At 41.9% G+C, this 24,643-nt stretch overlaps 1 protein-coding gene across 1 annotated transcript in view; it reads left to right on the forward strand.

Annotated features, from left to right (window-relative positions):
* Positions 1-24,643, forward strand: part of APCDD1 (APC down-regulated 1) — a 75,759-nt gene that overhangs the window by 34,898 nt on the left and 16,218 nt on the right. The window contains exons 2-3 of the mRNA XM_066579543.1: positions 7,370-7,553; positions 12,702-13,236. Coding sequence (XP_066435640.1) covers positions 7,370-7,553; positions 12,702-13,236 — 719 coding nt within the window. The remainder of the gene's footprint in view (positions 1-7,369; positions 7,554-12,701; positions 13,237-24,643) is intronic.

Raw genomic sequence — 24,643 nt, forward strand, 5'->3', positions numbered from 1 at the left:
AGAAAAAAGCTATTGCTTAACGAAAAATGTAAGAAAACATGGTTGAAGTTTGCCAAACAGCATGTGGCAGACTCCTCAAACACAAGGAAGAAGGTTCTTTCATCAGATGAGACAAAAACTGGACTTTTTTGGCATCATGGGAAATTCTATGTATGGTACAAACCCAACACTTCTCATCAGCCAAGAACACCACTCCCTTAGTGAAGGACTGTGGTGGTAGCATCATGCTGTGAAGTTGTTTCTCATTGGCAGGAAGTGGAAAACTGATCAGGATTGAAGAAAACATGATTATTGAAAAGATGACCAAATATGGGATTGACAAGGCAACTGTTAGGTGGATTCAGAACTGGCTGAGTGATCGTACTCAAAGAGTGGTCATAAATGGCTGCACATCCAAATGGAAGAATGTATCAAGTGCGGTACCACAAGGCTCTATTCTAGGCCCAGTGTTGTTCAACATTTTTATAAATGAACTAGATAAGGCAATTGAGGGGAAACTGATCAAATTTGCCAACAACACAAAGGGATTGCTAACATTACAGAAGAGAGGGGAGAGGATTAAAAAAGATCTAGACAAGCTTGAACAGTGTGCGGCGACTAACAGAATGGTATTTATTTAACAATGAGAAATGCAAAGCCCTACATCTGGGCAAGGAAAATGAAAAAAAAACACACACAGAATGGGAGGAAATGGGCTAAGCAACAGCACATGTGAAAAAGACTTGGGTATACTAATAGATCACAGTTTTCCTTCAATGGAAGTCTTCAAACAGAGCCTCTACAGACATTTGTCTAGGACGATTTAGTGTCCCTGCACTGAGCAGGGGGTTGGACCCGATGACCCCAGAGGTCCCTTCCAACTCTACCATTCTATGATTCTATGATTTTCTGTGGTTGTTAGTAAATATAGGTCAACCGTTCAGGAAAACTTATTCCAGTCTGCAAAAGATTTGAAACTGGAATGGGGGTCTATCTTCCAGCAGGACAAGAACCTTAAACATACCGCTAAAGCTATACTGGAGGGGGTCTAAGAGGAGCTATTTAAATGTCTTCGAATGGCCAAGTAAAAGCCCAGACCTAATCTAATTGAGAACCTGTGTCATGACTTGAAGACTGCTGTTCACCAACAGAATCCATCTAACTTAACCCCTTAACGACCAATGACGTACCTGGTACGTCATGGAGCGTCGGGGTATGTATAAAGAGAGGTTGCGATGCAACCTCTCTTCATACAGTGCGGGCATCAGCTGTTTATAACAGCTGACATCCGCGGGCAATAGCCGCGAGCGGCCACGCGGCCGATCGCGGCTATTAACCATTTAAATGCCGCTGTCAATTCTGACAGCGGCATTTAAATCCCCCGAACGATGTTCGGGGGTCCCGCACGGCCCCCCCGCGGTGAGATCGGGAGAGCCGTGCATGTGTCATGGCAGCCGGGGGCCTAATGAAAGGCCCCAGAGCTGCGTTAGCAGACTGCCTATCAAGCCGTCCCCGTGGGGTGGCTTCATAGGCTGCCTGTCAAAAAGCAATATGACGTAATGCTATAGCATTACGTCATACTGCAGGAGCGATCAAAGCATCGCATCTTAAAGTCCCCCAGGGGGACTTCAAAGTAAAGTAAAAAAAAAAAATCAATAAAGTTTTTTTTTAATTGAAAAAAAAAAAAGTTGTAAAAGTTTAAATCACCCCCCTTTTGCCATATCTACTATTAAAAAATCTAAATAATAAATTAAAAATATGTATTTGGTATCACCGCGTCCGTAAAAGTCCGAACTATCAAAGTACCACATAATTTTTCCCGCACGGTGAACGTCGTTCGAAAAAAGAAATGAAGAACGCCAGAAATGCATTTTTTTAGTTACCCTGTCTCCCAGAAAAAACGCAATAAAAAGCGATCAAAAAGTTGTATGTATTCCAAAACAGTACTATCAGAAACTACAGGACATCCCGCAAAAAATGAAACCTTGCTCAACTACGTCGACGGAAAAATAAAAAAGTTATTGCGCGCACAAAATGACCGCAGAAAATAATTGAAAAAATTTTTATGTCTTTAAAAAAAAAAAAGAGGAGTATAGTAAAAAAAAACCTATACAAGTTTGGCATCGTAGTAATCGTACCGACCCATAGAATAAAGTTATCATGTCGTTTTTGTTGCCATTTGTGCGCCGTAGAAGCAAGACGCACTAAAAGATGGCAAAATGTCGTTTTTTTTTTCATTTTACTCCACTTAGAATTTTTTTAAAGTTTTTCAGTACATTATATGGTACTTTAAATAGCACCATTGAAAAATACAACTCGTCCCGCAAAAAACAAGCCCTCATACAGCGACGTGGATGGATAAATAAAGGAGTTATGATTTTTTTAAAGGGGGGGAGGAAAAAACGAAAATGGAAAAAGAAAAATGCCCGCGTCATTAAGGGGTTAAAGGAGTTGGATGACTTTTGTCTAGAAGAATGGGCAAAATTTCCAGTGTCTAGAAATGTTAAGCTAACAGAAACATACCCCAAGAGACTTGCATCTCCAATTGTAACAAAAGTTAGCTCCAGAATGTATTGAATTTGAGAGGATGAATACTTATGTGCATTAAAGTTATATATTTTTGTCTTAATTATTGTTTGAGTCACAGTAAAAAATATTTTGCACCTTCAAAGTGGTAGGCATATTGTGTAAATTAAATAGTACAAACCCGCCAAAATCAATTTTAAATGCAACTTGTAATGCAATAAAACGGGGGGAAAAAACACCAAGTTAATGAATACTTTTGCAAGGCACTGTTTACAGTATTTATGATTAGTACTAGCATATGTCAGACATAGCATGTGTACAGTTTGTCCTGGTACCAGATGGCGTCCAAAGGTCCTCTATCACTAATACTATACATCGGAGATGATGGTTGTGGGACTTGGAGCCTAGGAGTTCACGTTATGCATCTGCCATACAACTCACATTAGGTAGTTTATGGATCCAGTTATTACATAGACATGCTCTAATATCACAGTAGATATCTAGATTGACTACCAGAAAACTAGATAAGTCTCAGTTTTAGGCTAGGTGCACACACACTCAGGTTAGTGCAATTCTTTCATCTTAAAAAATTTCGGGAGTGTATCCTGGAAAACAGAACGGGTCACGGATAACTAATAATCCCCTGTTACCATACAAAAAATCCACTAAGTAAGGCCCAATTCAGACGGCCACATGTGACTTGAGCCTAAGATACTCAGATACAACTCAACAGCAAACGAACATCAATCTATGTGCCATCTGATATACACATTGCATGTGCTTTTCTTGTCTGTGAAGATGTCCATGTGAATAGCCCCATGGGCCATTATGGAGCAATGTGCTGTTTGTAGAATACACAATAAGCACACAACCAAAATATACACCCCCCTGAATGGGTCCTAAATTGCATATACCTAACATTGATCTCTCAATACTATAACAACATACCAAGGGGTGGCCTTTTGCATTTTGCCTAATTAAAATGCTGGCCTCCTAGTCTTCAATACATGTGACAATATGCTGAAAGTGTGTATCTGGTAATTAGGGCAAATTCTTCTCTAATGTGATGTGGTGCCGCTTTGAACCACATGATGCTAATTTCCTCACTGTCACTTTCAAGTTCGTTGCATCTGGGATGATTTCCTCTCCAACAATGGACCTTTTCATTTTATGTCATTAAAAGACTGTTGCTTGTTTGCATGAATACAGATTGCCACAGACCGAGGCTACTAATTATGGTTGCTTGTTTACGGTATCTTGAAATGGACATGGTAATTGTCAGGATATATTCAGCACTATACTGTGTGTAGTACGAACAAAAAGTTCTACACAGAATAGAAATTGCTACTATAGTTGCCTATTTACTAATGTTTTATCCATAACTTGTCTTACATACGAATTTGGATTATACTGCTTTAGTTTTATATATATACATTTAGTTTTATATATATATATGACCTTCACAGAAAAGACAACTCCGTTAAACTCTAATTTCGATAATAAATTTAAAATAAAGGGCTACGTGAGGAACAAAACATAAATGACTAGAAGCACCCAACCGATATTGCTCAATCTCTTGATATGATGGATTGATTAACCTGATGCCTAATTAATACTAATAACTCAAAAAATAGATATCAAATCCCATCTGGAGAATTCATTGATCCTCAAAGTGCCTGATAAAAAGACTTCTAATCAGATTACATACTCAATTGATAGGTGATCCCTTACCTATAATCCTGGTGCCTTGATTTAAGCCAGACCAAAGATAGAGTGCAAAACCTAAATACAATAAAAGAGAGATAACAGGTCAAGCTAGTCAACTCGTGGAGTAGCAACCACACTCAATGAAAAAGCATGATGCTACATAAAAGAGGAATGGACTAGCTCAAATCAAGCATCTACATTCAATAATGACGAAAAAGTGTCTAAAAAATGATGAATAGACTCATGGAAATATTTTGTCTCAAAACATGCAGAGATAATATAGATCCATCTTTGGACTCAAAAAGTGTAGAAGTATTGTTTAGGGTGGGAGTTTTAGTGGATTTCCACTCTCTGACAATCAATAATTTGACACTAAGGAGAATGTGTGCTATCAACTTCCTGTTATGGGGTGGTGTTTTTTCCAGCTCTAGTAGTAGTATAGTTGTCTGTGGTCCAAGAGAGGATCTCAGTCCTAATAGTCGGTTAATCATTGCTAGTACTGACTGCCATAATGGCTGTATGTGTGGGCATTCCCATAATAGGTGTAGTAGGGATCCAGCTTTCCCGCATCCTCTCCAGCATAGTTCTGATGCGTTCGGAAAGAGTGATGCTAATTTCAGCGGAGAGTAGTACCATCTCGTCAGTACCTTCTGATGGACTTCTAATAGTCTAGAGCTTATTGACATGGTATCTGAGCACTGTTCGTTTGAAAAACTGTATGCGATCAAACAAGACAGAAAGCGTGACTTCAGGGAGACATGGCAGCCCTGGCTGGACGGAATAACAAAAGGACTGTTGCCACACCAACACCAAACACAACTATGAATACCAATCCAAGAAGAGCCTGGATAACAAGAGACAGACAAACACAAACTAAAGAAACAAATATTTCGTTTTGTGCCTGACACCCACCCACATACCCCAACCTTGTTAAATTTCCCCCCCCCCCCAACTCCCCACCACCACCACCTCCCCCACCCCTATGCACGTTCGCCATGTATGTTTGGAAAAATTAAAAAATTATAAGTGGTTTTGATGTACAGAGACACCCCAAATGTACCGGTCATAAATATGTTACTGAAAATGTAAATGTGGATATCTGTTAACATTTAAATAAAAACTTATTGGAATTAAAAAGTGTAGAAGCATTGAAGCTCACTGTCTACCATGAATAATATGCTGGCTCAATAAATATCTTAAATCAAACTATGTAGAGATGTTAAGAGTCAAATATGAAAAAATATATATAATGGCTTGGGGGCTCGTCCGGGATGCATATATATATATATATTGAACTTCACTTTATATATATATGTACTTTGCCTATATAGTTACCAAACGTAAAATCTAGTGTTGAAGTATGAAGTCTACCCCTGTTGGCTGTAAACTGTCATCAAGTTGCTGTTGACTGATTTGTTGTTCATATTATATGTCTATTATATTATAAATGATATGTATTGTTTTGAGAGCAGGCTGTTGAACTATTATGAATGGGCTCTTGGACTCATTTGTCCACTAACACAGATGCCTCAGTCAAAGTTAAAGGTTCAAGAAGCAGATGTTCAAACCATATATTTGTTCTTTCTTCCATTTGACTCCTGGTTTTAGCTTACAAATATGGATTAAATATATTGACCAAATACTACCAAATGAAAGTGGCTAACAGTGTGTTTAAATAGCTGGTTTGTCTTGAGTATTTGCATAATACTAGACTTAATAAGCTCGATCAGAAGGAGTTAAGGCCCATTTACACGTAATAATTATCGCTCAAAATTAGTTCAAATGACCGAAAATGAGCGATAGTTGTTACATGTAAACACTGCCATCATGCACTTTTCATTTGAACGATGATTTTAAGGTGAACCTAAAATCCATCATTAATGGCCATTAACACTTTATGCAAAAAGATCGCAAAATCTTTCAGTCGTTTAAAAGATTATATTTGTGTGTAAATGGGACTTAAAGGTCCTTTTACACTGGACAATTGTCACACAGGAACAAGGATCGCTCAGTGAATAGAGACGGAGCAGCCGCAGATCACTTTTGGCCACCCGCCTCCATCCATGGTAAACAGGCAGTCATTCATAGATAAATGACTGCCTGTTTACACAGGGTAATTATTATTTAATGTTTATGCCTGCAGAAACGGAACAAGGAACAAATTATCGTTTGTCATTCGCAGCATTTACACTAACCGATTATCGCTCAGATTCACGCGATCTAGTGAGAATCTGAAGGATAATCGTTCAATGTAAAAGGGCCCTTCAGTTTGTGCAAGTAGAAAAATGAAGATCTGACTTTGTGAACAGGTTGTCATTCATCTATGAATGACTGCCTGTTCACTGTAAATGGAAACAGGTGGTCGGAAGCGCCTGCACCGCCTCCATTCACTGAATGATCATCAGGAGTGTTAATCACTGGTACAACAGTCAACTCATGTAAAAAGACCCTTAACCCTGAGGGTCCACAGTATTCAGTGACAGGTTGTTTTATACGTTTACTTATTAAAAACAAACCAAGAAATGAGTTACAACTAGAGATGAGCGAGCATACTTGGTAAGGCGATATACTCGAGAGAGCATCACCTTTTTCGAGTACCTGCTGGCTCGTCCCTGAAGATTCGGGGGGCCGCTGGGGTGAGCGGGGGGTTTTGGAGGGGATCGGGAGGGAAAGAGTGAAAGCGATCTCTCTCACTCTCCACCCCGCTCCCCTCCGCCACCCCGCATCGCCCCCGACCCCGTGGCCCCCCCGAATCTTCAGGGACAAGCCAGCAGGTACTCGAAAAAGGCGATGCTCTCCCGAGTATATCGCCTTACCGAGTATGCTCACTCATCTCTAGTTACCACTGAAAAAATGTAATAAAGCAATAGATAAGACCAGAGGTTAGATGTTATAGTTGTTATGCCATAGCCTGTGCTGTTTAGATGTTATCTTCCATTTAATCACCATCACATTATACCAGCTAGTTACCTTAATTACCTTTATACTGCATATTCGCACATGTTCTGACACAGATTTGACTCATTATGCAGAGTTCCAAAGGCTTGATGTAATCCTTTCTAGAACTGTTTGTGGAAATAGATCTTTACAAGAATGAGACATTCATGTGTGATTCAATGAATCGTTGAATTTGATTTATATTTTCTCTTCTTCGCAGGTTTAAGCGACGGGTCCAATGTACTGTTAAGTGACAGTAGGTCACATCCCAGATCTCTTGAGAAAACAGCATGGAGGACTTACAAAGAGTCACAATGTCACCATATGCTGAAACATTTACACAATGGAGCCCGAGTCACAGTGCAGATGCCTCCAAACATCGAGGGACATTGGGTTTCTACAGGGTAAAGGAATATGTCTCGCTTTTTTCTAAGTTTTGAACTTGTGATCTATAGTTTTTTTGTGATTGGCGAAATACTTCAGACATTATACAATATTTCTCTCAAGTCACTGCTGTACTAACTTATCTAAAGTAATACCCCCAATATGATACATTGCATTCAATGGAGCGATCAATCATACATCGCTATGATCAGCACATGGAATCTGAGCTCTTGCGTTACCTGGCATAGAAATTTCTGGTTTACTTTATGTTTATGGTTTATTCATATGGCTTTTTTTGCAACATTTTTAAAGGCTTATAAGCCACTCCATGCATTTCATACCGTTTGTACAATATTTTTTGTGGCATTTTTAATTCTGTAATCCCAAAAATACTAAAAAACAAAATGCTTTCTATGTTATGTTTTATATAATTCTGCCACAGGGAGTGTGAAACAGATGATAAGAGAGCTGATAAGATAGGTCTTTTGTACGCAGATAACACAGCTACTTCCCTTAACCCTTCCCAATCCACTGTCTGACCTCTGAAGACATTATGATTTAAGGCTGTACAGCTCTGATGTTGGAAGACGTCCGTCGGGGTTCTCTTACTGCATATTGCCAGCCTTTCTGGTGTTGGAGCCTATCCAACGTGTCACCTCATGCAGTACTGGCTTTAGCCAGCAGATAGCGCCGTTGTATAACAGCAGAAAAAGAGTAAGCCCCTTAGGAAAACCAGGATACAAAATGGATTGGAAAGGTTAAGGTGCGTATATTATTGTTCAAAAAATCACAAGATTGTTCAAATTTGAACGATATCGTTTAGTTTAAACACGGCCAACGATCGAACGATGGATAATAATTTGTTTACAGATCGTTCATCATTAAAGGGGTTGTCCCGAGGCAGCAAGTGGGTCTATACACTTCTGCATGGCCATAATAATGCACTTTGTAATGTACATTGTGCATTAATTATGAGCCATACAGAAGTTATAAAAAGTTTTATACTTACCTGCTCCGTTGCTGGCGTCCTCGTCTCCATGGTGCCGACTAATTTTCGCCCTCCGATGGCCAAATTAGCCGCGCTTGCGCAGTCCGGGTCTTCTCCTGTCTTCTATGGGGCCGCTCGTGTAGAATGCCGGCTCCGTGTAGCTCCGCCCCGTCACGTGCCGATTCCAGCCAATCAGGAGGCTGGAATCGGCAATGGACCGCACAGAAGCCCTGCGGTCCATGAAGACAGAGGATCCCGGCGGCCATCTTCAGCAGGTGAGTATGAAGACGCCGGACCGCCGGGATTCAGGTAAGCGCTGTGCGGGTGGTTTTTTTAACCCCTGCATCGGGGTTGTCTCGCGCCGAACGGGGGGGGGGGTTTAAAAAAAAAAAACCCGTTTCGGCGCGGGACATCTCCTTTAATTTCATACATACATGAAAATCATCATTGGCTCATTTGATAATCATTCGATTTAAATACCGATTGTCCAGTCATTCTCATTGACTAGTACGGTGAATGTGAACCACTGAATGATTTAGCAAGCGAACAAGCGAATGATTTATCTTCCTGTATAGCCAGGCTGCCTAAGCAAACGAATGAATTCTGACATGGGAACGATAAATCTTTAGGTGTAAAGGCACCCTGACTCAGACATTGCATACTCCCTACTCTATACTCACTGCTTAATCTGTCAAGTTTTGCGTTGAGGGAAGCTTAGAAACTGTTTAAAAGAAAAGGAAGCAAAATCCTCTAATGATGGATATTACAAATTACCTTAAAATCATATGAAAAACTCAAATCCCAGAAGCAAAACAAAGCTTAGTTACTCTACAAAGTAACATTGTTTTTGGCCAAGAAAAAAGCCAATACTGTTCGCTATGGAAAAAACATAAAAAAATCCTGCGTGTGAATCCAGCCTGTTATTTTCTAAAGCATGTCTATGTATTCTATGCTTTATCTACTCTTCCCATATTTTTTATCTCTTTGGAAATTTTTCCTATGCTGTGCATTTTTAATTTGTATTCCGACTGAATAAATTAAGAAAATCATAAATTATATAGAAGATTAATAGCAGAAAAAGACCACATGATCTATCTAGGCTGCCATTATATCATTTTCTTCTGATTTTTCTCTTGAGATACATATATGTTCATCCTGGACAAAAAAAAACCCATCAAAGATAGCGAACTATCTGTGCATGCACTTAGCAATAATAATGTGACTATACAGACATATGTTACAATAATGACTACATGTAATGAGTGTCTTCACATCTATGAAAGCGTGCTAACTCTAGCGATTGCTGGTGCTGTTGGCTCACGCCTATCCTAAAGACCTTTGTTTCTAGAATTATATATTGACATATTTAGCACAAATGGCGTTATGGTTCTCCTAAGGCCGGCTGCACACAGCTGGGTCGGATTTGGCAAGCAGGAGCCCGCAGCGGAATACGACCCTATGTCCCAGCTGGCGTCTGCACGTACCTAACATTTCCTCTTTCTTTACTGTACTGCGGATGGTCCACACGGCTCGCCATCGGACATGTGCAGTACAGTTTTTTTTTTTAAATCCCTGCCTGTCATTGCGGAAGGGCTACGGGTTGGATGGCTTTCATTGCCTTCAATGGAAGACGTCCATGCGGAATCCGCACAGAGATAGAGCATACTGTGATTTTTCGCAATTGCTTTCCGCTTGTGTAGAAGAAATCGTGTTTTGTCATAGCATGCTACGGGGCTGTATTTGCTGTGCAATCCAGAGGCGGACACCCGCTCCAGTTTTCTCAATGCAAATTAAATATTTTGTAATCAAAATGACAACTCAAGAACATGATGACTTTAATCGTCCTACAGTTCCTAACATCCAAACCAATGACATCACAACCACAAAACATCAAACTCTGCTGACCGTCACTGTCAAAAATGTAACCTGCAGTTCAACCACCAAAGAGACAGCATAAGACTGTCTTAGCACTTGCTTTGGTTTCAAGATTCTGGTGTCCACTCATAAAGTGGTGGAGCGGCAGCCACAACAAGCTGTCTCCTGTATCCTTGTGGTCTGGCATAGGACACAGTAGGGAAAACCTGTCTATAGAGAGTTGTTTCCTTGCTGTCTGGCCCTAGAAGTACTTGGCAAACCATTGCTGTTTCTTTTACATTTATATTTAGAATCAAGTACATTCATTCCTTATGAGGCTGTAATTCACATGTTTTAATTTGGTTGTCAGAGGGGGCTCTTTGAGCATTTTGGAATGCAGAACCCACCCTGCTATGCTTTGCGGCTATTAATGTATCTGAGCTTTCATTAAAAGCTGCATTCCCCACAATTGACATACCACTCAGATTGGATTATATAAACACTTAGATGCTGTGGTTCCATAGAAGAATATCAGATTGTGTTCATGTTTGAAGGAAAAAGAATTCTTGGGTTCAGTAGACAAACCAGAACAACTGGGAAATCTCAAAGGGCAGAGAGGGATTTACAGTAAATGATACAATGTTTGATCTCTTATGCCATAGTATTACTATCCGACCATTATATTTTATCGACAAGTATTTGTTATGAACGAACAATATAATTTACCTACAGTGCAGAATTAATACTTGTCAATTGTTTCAGAATATGTTAACCCACTGAAGGGAACCTGTCAATAGGTTCATGCTGCCCAAACCACAGGCAGCATGAAGACCAGACAGGCGCCCACAAAAAAGATGTACATTTTATTCTGAAAATCTGCAGCATTTTAGGAAAAAAAACACATATTCAAAAAAGCTACCAGGAACGGGGAGAAGCATCACGGGGCCCAACTGGCTTCTCCCCACTTAGAGGAGCCAGATTGACCAATCTCTCCTTCTACTCAACAGGAATAGACCTGTCAATTCTTACCTATTCAGGCTGGTAGAAGCTGGCAGGGTGTGGCCGGGTAACTCTTGCCCCCGTCTCGGCTGCCTTTTCAAGTATGTTTTTTCCTGAAATGCCTGTTTGGTCTTCATGCTGCTTATGGTTTGGGCAACGCCACTACAGGAAAAAGAAGGTATTACATAGTACCCAATGAAATATTGTATATGGGTCTTTCAGAGCAGAGATGCTCTTTTAGATGCTCTTTTCATATCATGTTTTTGGGATACAGCGCTCGCTCCATTCTGGTTTCTGTCCTCCATGCAGCAAACTTCATGAAGACAGAAACCAGGACGGAACTGAGATAGAACCATAGGCTTCATCAGGTGTGGCAGAGACCTCTTTGGTTTCCACTTCACTAGAATTCTATTCCTGTCAGCTTTTTTTAGCTCGACAGAAAAGTGCCCATGCGAGGTTTTGGAACAGATTTTCAGCTGGGGGGAGACATTTTTAAATAATTTGCATTAAATTGTACCAGGCATTAATATACTGTCCAAAAAAAAACAAGCCATAACGGTGCTAAACAAGTGTCTTACAGCTGCAAAGCGCAAACGGAGCTCCGCTGATTCCGGCCAACACTTGGGCTCGTCTGATCAATCACTATGATGAGCCCAGGTACTGGCCGCAATCAGCATTTCTGTGTTTTACAGAAAAGGATTGCACCCTTAGGCATTAGCAATCTACACTGCGCAGCATAGAAACAGTAAACTATTAAGGTGTGTTTTACAGACACACAGAGACAGTAAATTACAGGGTGTTTTCTTTGGCTAGAATGTTCTTCTTGAATTAGACATATAATAATAGCAGTTTATTGTATTATAATGATTATTACAAGTCTTGTCAAACTATTTCATGTGTAGCTCCATTTTGAACACACTTTACGATTTTCAGTTGTTTCCAAACCAACTATTTAGTATCTTATTTAGCCTTCTCCCATTGTGTTGACCAGGAGCTACACCATTTATAATCCTATACTATATGTTTTTGCACTGATAGGTGACTATCCCTTACAGTAGAGGTTGTATAACTCTGTATATGCTGTGCATATATGCCCAAAATGTAACGCATACTATTTATGTGCTATTTTTTAACCTCAACCGCCTAGTGATGTTATTAATTCACATTGAATGCCTAAAGTGCAAATTGCAACTTTGACTAATCCTAGAAAAAAATGCAATTCTACCACGTGTCCATTTAGTTGCATGACTATTTTTATTCATTCTAAAAATGTATTAAAACAGTGAAATACACATTTAATTAATTGGAAACTGTTTCAACAATTTAGATGTGAAGTTCGATCAGGACCTGAATTCATCACAAGATCCTACAAGTTTTATAACAATAACACATTCAAAGCATATCAGTTCTATTATGGAGGCAACCACTGTACAAATCCCACCTTCACTTTGGTCATTCGTGGAAAGAGCCGTCTCCGCCAGGCATCATGGATTGTCCGCGGTGGGACCGAGGCTGATTACCAACTTCACCATGTACAAGTAGTACCTCACAGTGAAAGTGTAGCAGAGAATCTAACATGGTTGGTGAACCAAACCTGTCCTGGCTTCATACTACCTGCAGACAAGCCCTGGAAAACAGATGTTGCTTATGATCTGTGGAAAGAAGACAACAGTTTTAAATGTTTGGAGGCTCTTAATTTTGCAATGCATGAACTTCAACTTATCCGTGTGGAAAAGCAATACTTACATCATAACTTGGATCATTTGGTGGAGGAACTGTTCCTTGGAGATATTCATACGGACATCACCCATAGAATGTATTACAGACCATCCAGTTATCAGCCAGCTCTGCAAAATGCCAAGGTAATTTTTCCTGAACTCAAAAACACTAGTCTGTTGTGAATTTAACACTTGCTTCAAAGTCATTTTTTTTGGCTTCTCTAAAGTAGAAAAAGCTATGGAGTTAACATGTGTAATATATAAATGTTGGGATTTTGACCAAACCATTCTGTGTTTTTGAAGAGAATCCATCAAGGCAACAGACCTCAAAATAAAAAAGTATCAATTGGACGTATTTGCAACACTAAACTATTGGGTGAAGTAGTTCACATTACTAAACCCCTAATTTGAGTACCCTAGGCTAGTACATTTTATATGAAAAGCAGTATATCCCGGCTTATTGACCACTTAGTTGATAGAGTCATTGAGCGTTCTATTGATCACTTTCAGTTGATCAGTCTGTAGGACCATGCATCTCATGGCCCTTTGATTAGCAAATAAAACACAATAAAACAAGCATACACACTCCCATGGAGCAGTTGAAGTAGGATATTGGAGTCCGGTGAATTTCCAGATATGTCTGCATACAATAAACTTCCTCCATTTCATGCATGAATCAAATGGATGTGTAACCTTCTGAGATCACCACCTCTTCTCCACACGTAGAAAATGCCTCAGAACCGCATCCTTGAAATCAAACCATGGTAGAAACTGAAACAATGCTTATGACCAGAATCCCATCATTATGTAATCTAGCAGTTCCCAACATGGAATTTACTTTATATAGTGTTTCCGTGCCATGTTGAGAACCACTAGATTTCATATAGTTCTTGAGTTCTGCTCAGCCAATCAATGCAGTGATCGATAAACCAATGCGATGGCTGTGATTTGTTCATTGAGCACTGCAATGATTGGCTGAGCAGCGCTCGATGAACAAATCACAGCCACTGCATTGGTTCATTGTGCGCTGCATTGATTGGCTGAGCAGCGCTCGAGTACCAATCAGAGCCGTTGCTTCCTGGAGACGGGATTTATGAATCCTGTAACCAAGAAGTGATCTTCTCTGGGCGGCCAAAGACTGCAGGAGCTCTAGAGATCAGTGGAAGAAACCAGACCAAGCCTGCTGGGTGATGTATTCCTTTTTTATGTAATGTGGCTAGGGCTTATTTTCAGGGTAGGGTTTATATTTCAAGTCTACCCCAAAATCATAAAAAAACAGGGTAGGGCTTATTTTGGGGGGAAATACGGTATATGGTCACTGTGTCAGGGTATTATTGGTCTTTATGTGCTGCTTTTTCAGTATTAGGTGGTCACGATCGGAGGTATAATTTGGCCCTCATATAGTGTTGTTATTGGTAATATTGACCTCTGTAGTGGTCATTTAGTAACAGTTAAAGGGGTTGTCCCGCGCCGAAACGGGTTTTTTTTTTTTCAAACCCCCCCCCCCCGTTCGGCGCGAGACAACCCCGATGCAGGGACTGAAAAAAAGAACAGCACAGCGCTTACCTGAATCCCGGCGCTCCGGTGACTTCTATACTTACCGGTGAAGATGGCCGCCGGGATCCTCTACCTCCGTGGACCGCAGCTCTTCTGTGCGGTCCATTGCCGATTCCAGCCTCCTGATTGGCTGGAATCGGCACGTGACGGGGCGGAGCTACACGGAGCTACACGGAGCCCCATAGAGAACAGCAGAAGACCCGGACTGCGCAAGCGCGGCTAATTTGGCCATCGGAGGGCGAAAATTAGTCGGCTCCATGGGAACGAGGACGCTAGCAACGGAGCAGGTAAGTAAAAAACTTTTTATAACTTCTGTATGGCTCATAATTAATGCACAATGTACATTACAAAGTGCATTAATATGGCCATACAGAAGTCTATAGACCCACTTGCTGCCGCGGGACAACCCCTTTAAGTGGTATTATTCAGTCCCTATGTGGCTGCAATATCTGATTATGGTGTTGTGGTACAATTTGGCCCTTATATAGTGTTGTTACTGGTAATGTTAGCTTTGGGATAGTGGGTTTAGTTGAGTGACAGTATAGAGGTAATTATATGAGTTATTAAGAAGCAGCAACAGCATGTGTGTGGTTTTATTTCACTTTCACAAAATAAAAAAAATGGTTTTATTTTTTAAATTGTGTGCAATTGTTTGGTAGCTTTTATAATGCTTTGGTATATGGGGGTAGGTGGTGATTTTTTGATGTTTGCCCTATTGTTCACATTCCCTAGAAACTGCCCTGGCCCTTCTACAAATTTTGCATTGAGGCCCACAAACTATAAGTTACAGCGGACAGCAACAGCTCTGACTTCTTTAACCACCAATAACTATAGTATTACATAAATTCACCAGTGAGAGAGAGTGACACTCTTTGCACTGGCTCATAGAGGATAATCCCAAATGAAGGATTTCACCTCTATGGCAGTAAGGTGCCACAATAAATTGTATAGTCGGGGGGTTGTATTCATGAGAATTCATCCATTTAAAGACAGCACAAGCCAATAGTTTAGATTTAGCGTTCCCTACCACTAATTTCTTTTTATGTAGCCCAATTGTTGCTCCTCAGGGACCACACATAAGCTGGCTATACACTTTAGATAGTTGTTGGCCAGACTCCGATTCTGTCAACAGCTACTCTTCTCGACACCCCACCATGAACAGGCATAGGGAGAGACATGTTGAAATTCAGTAGCCTGATTGTTCTTTCTCCCAACATCTGCTGTCGAGGAAAAGCCCGATGTTCTCTACGCGAGCATAGAATGTTTGGAAAGATGGTTGTAAATGTTTTTAGAACTTTCAAGCCAAGGATTCGGCTTGAACTTTGCGTCATCCACGGCTTGGTCATCCACGTTTTGGGGAAATGGCAACACTCAGACTGGTAAGCACTTGATATAAACATTGCTCAGCAACACTTGACTCTCCCTACCGGCGCTGTTGGCTGAAGCATAACAGCGCTGCTAGACTTAACATAGGCACTCTGACCTTGCCTGACAGGTCTGTCAATTTATCAATTTTATGATTTTATGGCAGCGGTGAGGATGTCACTAATCTAATGACACCAAAATCATCCACGAAAGGTCACGCAAAGGGGTCAAAGTGGGGTGCAAGAAAAAGCCTGTAGGCTTTTTTATATTAGATGTGAATATGATTAGGAGTAACATAAAATAAGGTGCGCTGTTTGCTGTTTTGCTATTATGTTTCCATTAAATTTGCTTTCTAAAATAATAATTTTCATATAATCCAAGCTCAAGCAAAAATAATCAGTGGAAGAAATTAAAAAAACAAGTACAGACTAAATATTTAGATTGCTGAGCTGGGGAATGATCACCGGTGTCTAATTCTCCACTTACTTGTGGCTTCACTTGTGGCTTCAAATGAGTGATAATGAGAGGTCCAGGCTTGCCATGATGTGGAAAGCTGCCATAACCACAAAATCAGCCTTCCGGAAAACTGGCCACATTCCAGATTTTTGCAGTTCTGATCTGACTTCAAGGTGATAAATTCACTTCACAAGCTAAATAAAAAGAATAGCAGGTTATGTTCCCTTCCAAGACTCAGTATTATTTTATTTCTTGTTTTTATAATTACCAAATATAAATCAAGTTCAACACTGACTGTTATGGTTCACCCTTGGAGCAGCTTTAACTACTCTGGAGTGTCTGCTAATATCTGCACCTCTGCTTGCCAAGACATTTTAGAAACTTCTGGCTTCACTAAGGACCATGCGTTTGGATAGTCCATATGAATGGACAAGCATGCTGTAGAAAATGTAATTTGGGGCAAAAATAGCAAGAAAATGGCCAAAAATGAATAATAATGTTGAGGAGCTACCTACTTATTAAAATCATGTCGATTCACATCAACACATTAAAGAACATCAGTAAAAACCTACAAGCAGAAAAGAGCAGGCTCAGGATAACTCTTAAGTGTACTTGACTTAATTTTATTGGTAAAATGGGGTAAATTAAAGAGCAACAGCATTTATTAATATATAAACATATAAAAGGGGTTTCCGACTTAAAGTTTTTTTTAACAAGCTGGCCATGCACTAAAATAATAAAATAAACCATACTCATCTTTCTTATGCCCCTAGTAAAATGAGCAGAGTCTTCAATGGCACAGCAGAAGTCACGTGATCACTGCAGCCAATCAGAGGAGGCAGCTTCATCTTTCCAAACTTCTGGCATCATGCCGCGCATGAGTTAAAGCTCTGATGCCAGGAGAGTCGATGGTGACACTGCAGTCTCTTATTGGCTGCAGTGGTTACTTGACTTCTGCTGTCAGCAAAGACTGAGATCACCACGGAATGCTCTGTGCCATTTATATGAGGCAGAAGAAAGGGGTGCATGCTCCATTCAGAGGTGAGGTTGAAAGGAAACATGAAACATTGAATGCAGTTCACCAATAGACCAAGGAAATAGGCCAGGGCTTTATTACTGTACAATGTGATACAACTGTGTACATTATCCCTGGGACTTATAAATCCTCACTCACATTCTAAGTGTTCTCTCTAAGGAGAAAAGATAGTGTTCCTGATCCCCATCCCAGGCCTCTCGCTAGCCAAGCCAGAAACATACTGCACACCCATCAGGGGCAAACACCCCGAAACAGCTGGCTGTGTATGGATTCTGGCTTGGCTTACAATTCCCGGTTATTGTTACAAGGCTTGCATAAAGAGACTAACATTGACTTTGAGGAATGCTGCCTTCCAATAGATGGCGCTTCAGAGGTATTGTTCCATCTCCATTAGTTGCATATTACCCAGAGGAGCATGAATGGCCTTATAAGGCCTCGGTCAGACGACCGTTTTTTGCCACGATTTGCGGATCGCATGACGGATGCGCATCCGCAAATCGCGCGACCGGGGCCGACGGTTCGCTGAAAAATCTGCAGCTAGCAGCGTTTTCGGCAAAACGGGCCTGATCAAAGGAGTGCTGTCCGCCCTTTCAAATTCATTGGAGCCGGCAATACAGCAATGGGCTGCTGGCGAGCGCAGGATGAATTTTCGGGAAGGGCTTAAACATATAAGCCCTTCCCTGAAAACCATCCAAAAATGTGTAAAAAAAAAATATATATATATATATATATACTCACCTTGTCCCTGCAGCCGGAGTTCAGCCGCGGCCGGCCGGCAGTTCTCCTGAACTGCTCTGTGTAGTATTTAGCAGCCGGGGATTTAAAATCCCCGCCTGCTGAATGGGCTGCCTCTGATTGGTCACAGCCCTCACCAATCAGAGGCAGCTCTCACTCACCCATTCATGAATTTATGAATGGGTGAGTGAGTGCTGCCTCTGATTGGCTGAGCGCAGGGACCAATCAGGGGCAGCTCTCAGCTGTCATTCAATAGCTGAGAGCTGCCCCTGATTGGTCCTTGCGCTGAGCCAATCAGAGGCAGCACTCACTCACCCATTCATGAATTCATGAATGGGTGAGTGAGAGCTGCCTCTGATTGGTGAGGGTTGTGACCAATCAGAGGCAGCCCATTCAGCAGGCGGGGATTTTAAATCCCCGCCTGCTGAAAACTACACAGAGCAGTTCAGGAGAACTGCCGGCCGGCCACAGCTGAACTCCGGCTGCAGGGACAAGGTAAGTATATAAATATTTTTTTTATTTTTACACATTTTTGGATGGTTTTCAGGCAAGGGCTTATATTTTTAAGCCCTTCCCGAAAATTCATGCCGCGCTCACCAGCAGCCCATTGCTTTCAATGGAGCCGGCTGTATTACCGGCTCCATTGAATTCAATGGGCGAACATCGTTCTTCTGTGGCAGAGGAGAATGCATCGTTACAGCTGTGGCAGAGGAGAATGATCTTTATAGTATATGTTCTCAATGGGGTCGGCGCTGCTGCCGCCGGCCCCATTGAGCGCATATATAGAACACAAGGAATCGCAGAACGCAGATAGGCGCGATCTGCGATTCGTCGTGTCCTATAATTTATCGCATATCTGCATAAAAAGCGGACATGTGACCGATCCCATTGCGAAGCAATGGTTCTATATATGCGCAGATTGCATGCGCATCCGCACATCGCGGCAAAAAATGGTCGTTTGACCGAGGCCTAAGTTTCTTCACTCACCTTCTAGGTGTTCTCTCTAAGGAGAAAAGATAGCATTCCTTATCCCTATCATAGTTTCTATGATTCCAGACCTATATATTTGCTGAGTGCATTATCCTCCTACTGTGGCAGCACTGTTCACATTACCTCTGTGTGGTAAGATCACTGTGTGACATGACTGGGTGCATTCTTCTTATTCTGTAGCATCACTTTGCACATTATTCCACTGCAGAGATATTATTGTCTGCATGATTCCTCACTCCCAATTTTGCTTAAGAGGATTTTCTTTGTACTGTGATATCACTGTGCCCACTATTCCTTTTCCAGGACTTCACTGCATGTATTAGGGGGCAGTCGGGGCCAAAAATAATCAGAATCTTTCTATGTTATGAACTAACTTGGTACTAAAGTGGGATTGTATGAACAACTGTCTACAGTACTAATCATTTAAAGGCTATGGACAAATTTGTTTTTTCACTTAAATGCATTGATTTTGGGCAGAAAATCAATTGTGCAATAGAGTTCAATTAAAACTGTGGCTCCTCTGCAGCTTCTACATATTGCTTTGTGTAGACATTGCAGTCTAAGCCTCAGGCCTCTTTCACACAGCTGTAGGCATTTTTACGTGTGCCCGCCGGCGCTGTAAATACAAGTGACCTGGCACACAAATCTAACGCCTGTGCGTCCATTCAGACAGCACAGGCCCCGGCACATATATACGCTTAGGCCGCAATGCCGTTGCCTCCCCTTACCTCCCCCCTCACCGACTCAACTCCTCTCACCATCCCTCCAGGTGTTTGCTATGGGAGTGGGTGGGACAGGGCACAGCTAAGCACCCGCCCCTTGTCCGCAGCCAGCAATGGGAGGGGGCAGAACTAAGCTCCACCCCCATTTCACCCCTCCCATTACAAACAGACGAAGGGGAGGCGAGAGGAGGCGAGAAGAGGGAGGAAGTTTAGCAGTCATGCTGCTAAACTCCCACCCACCTCCCTTCTCTGGCCGCTGTCATTTGTTCCCATAGGAGCCCATGCAGCGGCCGACGTATTCCGGCCAAAAAGATAGTTCCAAGACTATCTTTTCAGCCCGGCGTGAAAGCGTCCGGCGCTATATTGACTTGTCGGGCAGTTTAAACATGGAATGTGAAACACTGAATGACAAGTGAGCGAGTACTGCACAATTCTTAAAGGGGTTGTCCCGCGCCGAAACGGGTTGTTTTTTTTTTCAATAGCCCCCCCGTTCGGCGCGAGACAAACCCGATGCATGTGTTGAAAAAAAAAACCGGATAGTACTTACCCGAATCCCCGCGCTCCGGTGACTTCTTACTTACCTTGCGAAGATGGCCGCCAGGATCTTCACCCTCGGTGGACCGCAGGTCTTCTGTGCGGTCCATTGCCGATTCCAGCCTCCTGATTGGCTGGAATCGGCACACGTGACGGGGCGGAGCTACGAGGAGCAGCTCTCCAGCACGAGCAGCCCCATTAAACACGGAGAAGACGATCGGGCGATTAGACGCTGAAAATTAGATGGCACCATGGAGACGAGGACGCTAGCAATGGAACAGGTAAGTGAATAACTTCTGTATGGCTCATAATTAATGCACAATGTACATTACAAAGTGCATTAATATGGCCATACAGAAGTGTATACCCCCACTTTGTTTCGCGGGACAACCCCTTTAATGAGTATCGTGCAGTCTAAACAGGCTGCCCGAGCCGACGATAATGTCACCAACTCGTTACTTGGGGCAAATTAGAATCATCCCGTGTAAAAGGGGCATAAGCCGTCAGTCCAGCCTCAATGACAGATCTCCTACTAATACTAAAAAGCCATTTACAAGGGACGATTATCGCTCAGAATTTGTTCAAACAAACAAAATTTAACGATAATCGTCCTGTGTAAATGCAAAAAACTTGTCTACTAATTGTTGACTTCTCGTTACTTTCAGTCAACATAAAGAACATTGCTGGATAACGGGATTCTCGCTGATTTTAAACGCTCCCCTATCAGTGCTTCACGCGGAATGTGAAGCGCTGAGCGAGACATTTTCAATCCAGCGGTGAACTCTGCCTGTCTAAATGCTCTGCACAAGCGCTTATAACCTTAGCGGTGACGTCAACGCTCTTGCAGTTGTGTAAACGACGGTCGTCCCATCTAAATGGGACAGGCTGCAGGGTCTATATACAGTGATATGTAGAAACTGCAGAAGACAAATGGAGCAAGCATTTTAATTAAACCCTATTGTTAAAATGATTGGCATTCCGAAACGCATGAATTTAAGTGAAAAAAGAATTCCCTAAAGGTGCGCATAGCCTTTAAGCTTATTGGACTTCAATTCCCACTGTTGGTTATCTAACAACAGTCACATGACTTTTCATAATTGTTTGCAATTAAGCTTTTTTTGAATCCATAAACCATATTATTATCCATATCTGGGTCAAAGGTTTCTGTATAAATTGATTGATATCGCCAGTAGAGACTTTCTTTTATGTTTAAAGATATGAATTATTTTGTTTGATCTCTGTGCTCTTAGCAATGTGGGAATCCGTTGGGTTCACAGCTTTCCACATTTTAATGAATGTATAGTCCTTGCTAGTTACAACAAGAACCCTTCACACCGAGATAACTTACATGTTGCAGTGAAGTTCACCTTTCAAATCCAGATAGAAAATTAGACTCTAATGTTTTTTTTTCTATTAGACATGGAAGTATGAAGTATATTGTATGCCATCAGGTTCAGAGTGGATCATAAATCAGAGTTGAAAGTGAAACAGAAAAGTCCTATTCCTGAACTGTATAAAGAAATGTTTTCAGCAAAATTTATGAAGTAAAAACATGAAAGGGATCATTATATATTATTGAGTAACATATGATGAAAACTTGGCACAATATGAAATCTGTCCAGACATTGTAGGAAAGCTGGTTCATAATGCAGTGAAGTTGCTGAGGTTGATAAAAAGTGTACAAACACTCACTATATATTATATATATACATTCACTCTTTGTCAAAAAAACATCCAGCACCTAGAAGGAGTTGTCGTTTTGATGCAAAGCCCGGCATGCAGTTACAACTCACGCGGATATGTAAATGATTAGAGTTGCTTGTGATTGGATGAACGGTCTCGTCACCTGAGACCCTAAAAGTGGTTCCACCCTTGGTCTATAAGAAGGCTCTAAGAGGCTCCTTGGTGTTGTGACCTCCAGAGGCGTAACTTGAAGCTTCTGGGCCCCAATGCAAAACCTGTAACAGGGCCCCCAACTATAATGTTTTACTCATAGTACTGGGTTCCCTATATGGAGAAGAGAGGCCTTATGGGACCCCTAAGGCTCCTGGGCCCGGGTGCAACCGCATTCCCTGCATCCTCTATAATTACGCCCCTGGTGACCTCTTTTCCGCTTGTGTAGAGCTTGTTGACTACTAGACGCCTCTATGACGCAATCAAAGAGATTTCACACAGTTAGAGTTTGAGAGGGGGCACATTATTGGATAGTCATATCGACGAATTGCCCGCCACCTGGGCTGTTCTAATCAGACTGTTAGAAGGTGATGGACCAATGGATGTGTGAGGGTACACAAGGTAACCGGGCTAAGGACACCCTTAACAGATCACTGTAGGGGGAATCGTTTGATCATCCGAAGTGCATGAGCAGCTCCAAATGTTTTGCTGTCTGTCTTACAGAGACAGAAGGCACCATCGTTACAGGCCCGTGTCTGTCTTACCATTTCCAGGTACTGGGCTACAGGAAATTTGGTCTCACGACACCCACTACGTGTACTGCCTTTGACATCCACCATTGCCTCCATTTGGTGTTGTGAATGGCGAAACCCCTTTTTTGCATGGCCCCAGAAAAGTGGTGGTGGCTGGCATAAAAAGACTAAAAGTAAAAAAATTATGAAATCAGCCATAATTTGTGACTTTTGTACATCACAAATCTAGAGTACGAGTCTTAGAATTTCCTGTGTTTGCAGTGGTGTCATAAACGACCAAACTGGACTGCTGCGGAGTGCAACCAGGTTGACTGCTGCAACAAATCCAGATTTAGTTTGGGCACAGACAATGGCCGTGTTCGCGTCTGGAGAACTGGGGGCTAGCACCTCAATTCTGCCTTTGCTGTGGAGCATCCCATGTGATGGTCTAGGGAGCCATCTCATATGACAGTCGGTCACCTCAAGTAGTAGTATAAGGGACAATGACAGCTCAGTGATATGTTCAGGACATCCTGCAGCCACATGTGTTCCTCTCATGGCGGCTTCCAGGAGGCAGCAGGATAATGCTCGGTCGCACACAGCAGGGGTGTATAAGGAATGAATCAACAACGTTGCCAGACTTTCATGGGTACCCGGACCCCAGGTTTATCGCCCATAGAACATGTATGGGACCATCTGGAACGCCAACTTCAACAGCCTTGAAGTTAGCACAATTTAGAGGCTCAGTTACAGCAAATGTGGACTAATATGCCGCAGGATACCATACCAGAAATACTAGGCAGCATCATTCTAAAGAGCTGATACTGCATCTGCAAATGTAAGTATGGACTGGAGTACAAATTATCTGGTGCTGACGCATTAGGAAAAAAATCTAAGCTACTAGTTTTATGGGTCATAATATTGCTTAAAAGGGTTTTGTCGTTAAAACAAAAAAAATTCTAGCCCCTGGACCCACCCTAAAATTAAAAAAAATTGCATATACTCACATCTACTTATTACCACCTTGGATGCAGCTGAATGGCTCCCACAGCCCTGACGTCTGGATGAATGTACCAGCAGAAGTCACGTAACCGCTGTGCCCAATCAGAGGCTGCAGTGTCACCTTCCCAAACTCCTGGCATCATGGCATGCATGATGTGAGCGTTCATGCCAGAAGTTCCAACGATGACGATGTGGCCTCTGATTGACCGCAGATGTCACCTGACCTCTGCCAGTCCATACACCCGGAAGCCGGATCTGCATCAAAATCTATATCAAACTCCATACCAGTATTGTGGAATTTGATGCAGATTTTGGTGCCCATTTATTTTTTTAATACATGCTCCCAATGGTGAAACATAACAAGAGATCTTGTACTCACTGCTCCCGGGTACCCGCAGCTCCAGTACTGCAGCGTTCAATTGTTGAGATCTGTGATTGGCTGCAGCCAATTTACTGACTGCCTTTGCAAGCAGTTGACAGTTTCACATGAGCATATTATAGGTACATTTGTACCAACCTAACCGTAACATAGTAACATAGTATGTAAGGCCGAATGAAGACAATGTCCATCTAGTTCAGCCTGTTTATCCTCCTATGTTGTTGATCCAGAGAAAGGCAAAAACCCCAAGAGGCAGGAGCCAATTAGCCAATTTGGGGAAAAATTCCTTCCGGACTCCCTAATGGCAATCAGACTAATCCCTGGATCAACCCCTAATATTTCCTACCTGCCTGTATACCTGGATTAACAA

The sequence above is a fragment of the Eleutherodactylus coqui genome, chromosome 9 (genome assembly GCF_035609145.1).
Source record: "Eleutherodactylus coqui strain aEleCoq1 chromosome 9, aEleCoq1.hap1, whole genome shotgun sequence".
In the NCBI taxonomy this organism is placed as follows: domain Eukaryota; kingdom Metazoa; phylum Chordata; class Amphibia; order Anura; family Eleutherodactylidae; genus Eleutherodactylus; species Eleutherodactylus coqui.